A 3,309-nucleotide genomic window follows, 5' to 3' on the forward strand; every position below is an offset into this window, starting at 1 on the left:
ACTCGAGTGGCCCAACAAACATTGCGGAAAGAGTTTATGAAAAGTTCATTTTTACTCCAGCTTGTTCCCATTTTTCTGTCAAACCGAAAATAAACCTACCAGTTCCTCTGAGCTGTGATCAAATATTCTGTAAACTGCCAGAGTATCTCAGTAATGAAAACCCGAGCCGAGCATCCTACGTGAAACAACGATTTTTGTACAGTGTTTTCTAAGATCATCAAGCACATTTCGGCAGGTAGGTGTTGAACAAATATATTAATAATGTTTAACATTTCAAAAACAACTGAGACATGCCGGCTTCTCAGTAATGAAAACCCGAGCCGAGCATCCTACGTGAAACAACGATTTTTGTACAGTGTTTTCTAAGATCATCAAGCACATTTCGGCAGGTAGGTGTTGAACAAATATATTAATAATGTTTAACATTTCAAAAACAACTGAGACATGCAGGATGTGAAATACTAATGAAAGTCAAAGCAACACAGTCACAGCTTCTGTGGGAGCAGCTGTTGACTCTGTTAAGAGGAGAAGTTAGAAAATTTGGGTCCTCTCCAGAAACATTTAAAGTTTCTCGCCTCCAAGGCCAATGCTAAGTGTGTGAAATTCAGACTCCTCTTCCTTTCCCATAAGACTGTACGTACAGGTCTTCCAGAGCGTCTTCTTCCAACCTGCCCATGCCATTTCTAACACACACACACACACACATTTGTTGGTTTCTCACAAATTTTCTTCCAAAGGGACCAGGCTCCTTTCTGGTTTGGTTTTTTTGTTGGTTTTTTTTTTTTGGTGTGTGTGTGCTTCATTATCTATTTTTCTTGCCAAAGAGGAGTCAACTGTGCATGAACACCAAAAGTGCTTTGTCAAATACAATCTCTTCCCTGTTTGGTACAGTCAGGGCAAGAAATTAAAAGAAGGCATGACAGACCAGAGCTTGCAGTTTGGCTGAATCAGAAGAAACTAAAGCCCCACTGATTTCTGTTTTGAGCCCTTACTTTTGGACTAGGCATTAAAATAATCTCCCATTCTTGGTGGGTGAAGAGTGACAGAGTATAGGCAAAGCCTGGAAGGCTGAACTGAGCCAAGTGACTCTTCTAGTTTCTCATTGTAAAGAGGCAAGCCCTGCTCTCCTGTTGAAATGCGGTGCGCAAGGGGACGTAAGATCACCACCAGCAAAATCACAGCAGAAGTGGTGCAGCATGATTGGTTGCTTCCAGGTTCATGCAGGTCACCATCTGGAGATGTGACAGCGGGGAAAGCCCTTTAGCTTGTCCCAAAGGCCTGTGATTTCTGGTGCTAAAGGCTCTGGAGCAATTTGCTGCATCACATAGTGGGTGTTACAGGTGGAACCATATGGGAGAAAAGCTCACACGACCTTTCCTGGCCAACTGGGAAACTTCAAAGGTAATTTTTAGGTCTTGTTCCCCTAGCTTAAGAGCTAGAACTCTCCAGTGTAGACCTTCTTGTGTTCTCTGTTGGCACTACCTGAATATTTGTGTGTGCAGATCAGTGTGCCAACAGGTCTGGTAGCAAAAAGAAATGAAAGAAAAGGTAGAACAAGAGGCACGGCTGCCTACAACTGATACAACCTGTGAGACATCAGCCTTGTGAACACTGTGAGGAAACAAGTAAAACTGGAATAATGGGAAAAATCTTGAAGGTCCCACAGAATTGGGGCAGGTTGCTTTTATCTCAGCAGCCTGGAGCCCTCATGAGCCGGGAGTTTTCTCACCTCTCGATGCAGCCAGCTCTCTGTTCTCCCTGGTAAAAAACAGGACCTGGCTGAATGGCAACAGTAAGATTTTCCATTTCTGTTCATTTTCAGCACTCCAGCTAGGCACAGTTTCTGCATTCTTGGCTTTGCCAGAGACTTTGTTCTTTATTGGTGTTGCAGAACCGATACCAGTGAGAGAGTGGGGCTCACTGTGCCAGGCACTATATATGCCCTAACGTGAAAGATGACCCCCAGGCCACAGCCACCCCAGTCTAGGTAAGGCATCATCTGTTGTTATTTAATTTCAAGGAGCCAGAGCAGCTCTCTTGAGCACCTAGGTCATGTGAATCATAACTTAGATAATCTATTTCTAAAATAACTACCTGGCTCCCTGAGTTTTCACTCCTCTTTCATTGAACATCCCATGGGTGAGCATGTCCATTCTCCAAACACATCCCTTTCTGTTGAAAACTGCTTTCTCCTCATCAGACTCTCTGCTCGGTGCCACCAAGAGACGTGATCTCAAACCCTTGGATGTGAACATGGCATCTCTGCACTGAGAAAAGGATGAAATGCAGTATGATCCTGCCTAAGTTTAACATATTTTGGCTTCCCAGTTAACACTGCACCTGGATTTATGCCAGACTGAAGTTACAAAACATGTAGACATTACTCACAAGAGGCAAGGCCAATGCTTTAAAATAACCTCAAAGTTACTGGCAAAATGAAGCCTATTTTCCCAACGAAAACGACTTTTCTAAACACATTTGTGTTACGTGAATTTGGAGACCATGCATGAAAGTCACAGGGGCCTCTCTCAAGTTTTGACTCCGCCATGAAACGCATTTCCCTTCCTCCTTCGGCTTCAGTACGTAGTTTCCCGTGTGACCTGGCTGGAAAATGTGTGGTTGCTGGAGATGCTGTTGGATTTCCTGGTGAAGGCCAGTCGTTTCTTCTTCTTCCTCCATGGCAGGCACAGCAGTGTGAGTGTAGAGAGGAAGATTTGTCGGAAGTTTGCAGACACCAGGTTGTAGAGGATGGGGTTGATCGCTGAACTGACGTAGAAGAGGACGTTTGTCAGCATGTAGAAGTAGTGGTAGAAGTTGAAAAGGAAACTGGAAGAACCAATGAAAGAAAAAATCTGAGTATGGAGAACCAAAATAATTCAAAGTCACAAGGGTGAGCAAAACATGAGCTGTTTTATTCAGCTCACCTTTCTTGGTGAGGGATGTGAGTTTACCAGTGGGAGTCAGCACATGAGACACCAGGAAAACATCTGTGTTTTAGGCTGGGACTGGCCAAACGTAGGTCAAATGCCCCTACAAAGGTCTTGCCCCAATCGCTAGCAGTTAGAAACTTGCGTATGCCCTGGGTCCAGATGTGGTATTTACTTTGTGCATTCATTTTGTCTTTGCAAATAGACATGCATGAAACTGAGAAGCCAGATGGAAACCAGTGTCTGTGTCATGGATATACATTAGCTTGACTTTCTGGCTGCAGTTCTGGTCTTCAGAGCCTTCAGAAGAGCCAAGATCCAGAAACAGATGCAGTTCTCTGCTCCCCTGCCATCAGTGCGAGCTGCACCCTCTCGTTCAGCA

General features: G+C 44.3%; 1 protein-coding gene across 1 annotated transcript in view; it reads right to left on the minus strand.

Moving 5' to 3' along the window:
- Nucleotides 1–2,438: 2,438 nt before the first annotated feature.
- Nucleotides 2,439–3,309, minus strand: part of LOC104495748 (neurotensin receptor type 1-like) — a 15,129-nt gene continuing 14,258 nt past the window's right edge. Inside the window, exon 3 of the mRNA XM_010138758.1 lies at nt 2,439–2,826. Within this exon, the coding sequence (XP_010137060.1) occupies nt 2,577–2,826 (250 nt within the window). The 3' untranslated portion in view covers nt 2,439–2,576. The remainder of the gene's footprint in view (nt 2,827–3,309) is intronic.

The sequence above is a fragment of the Buceros rhinoceros genome, unplaced genomic scaffold, assembly GCF_000710305.1.
Source record: "Buceros rhinoceros silvestris isolate BGI_N320 unplaced genomic scaffold, ASM71030v1 scaffold616, whole genome shotgun sequence".
NCBI classification, from domain to species: Eukaryota; Metazoa; Chordata; class Aves; order Bucerotiformes; family Bucerotidae; genus Buceros; species Buceros rhinoceros.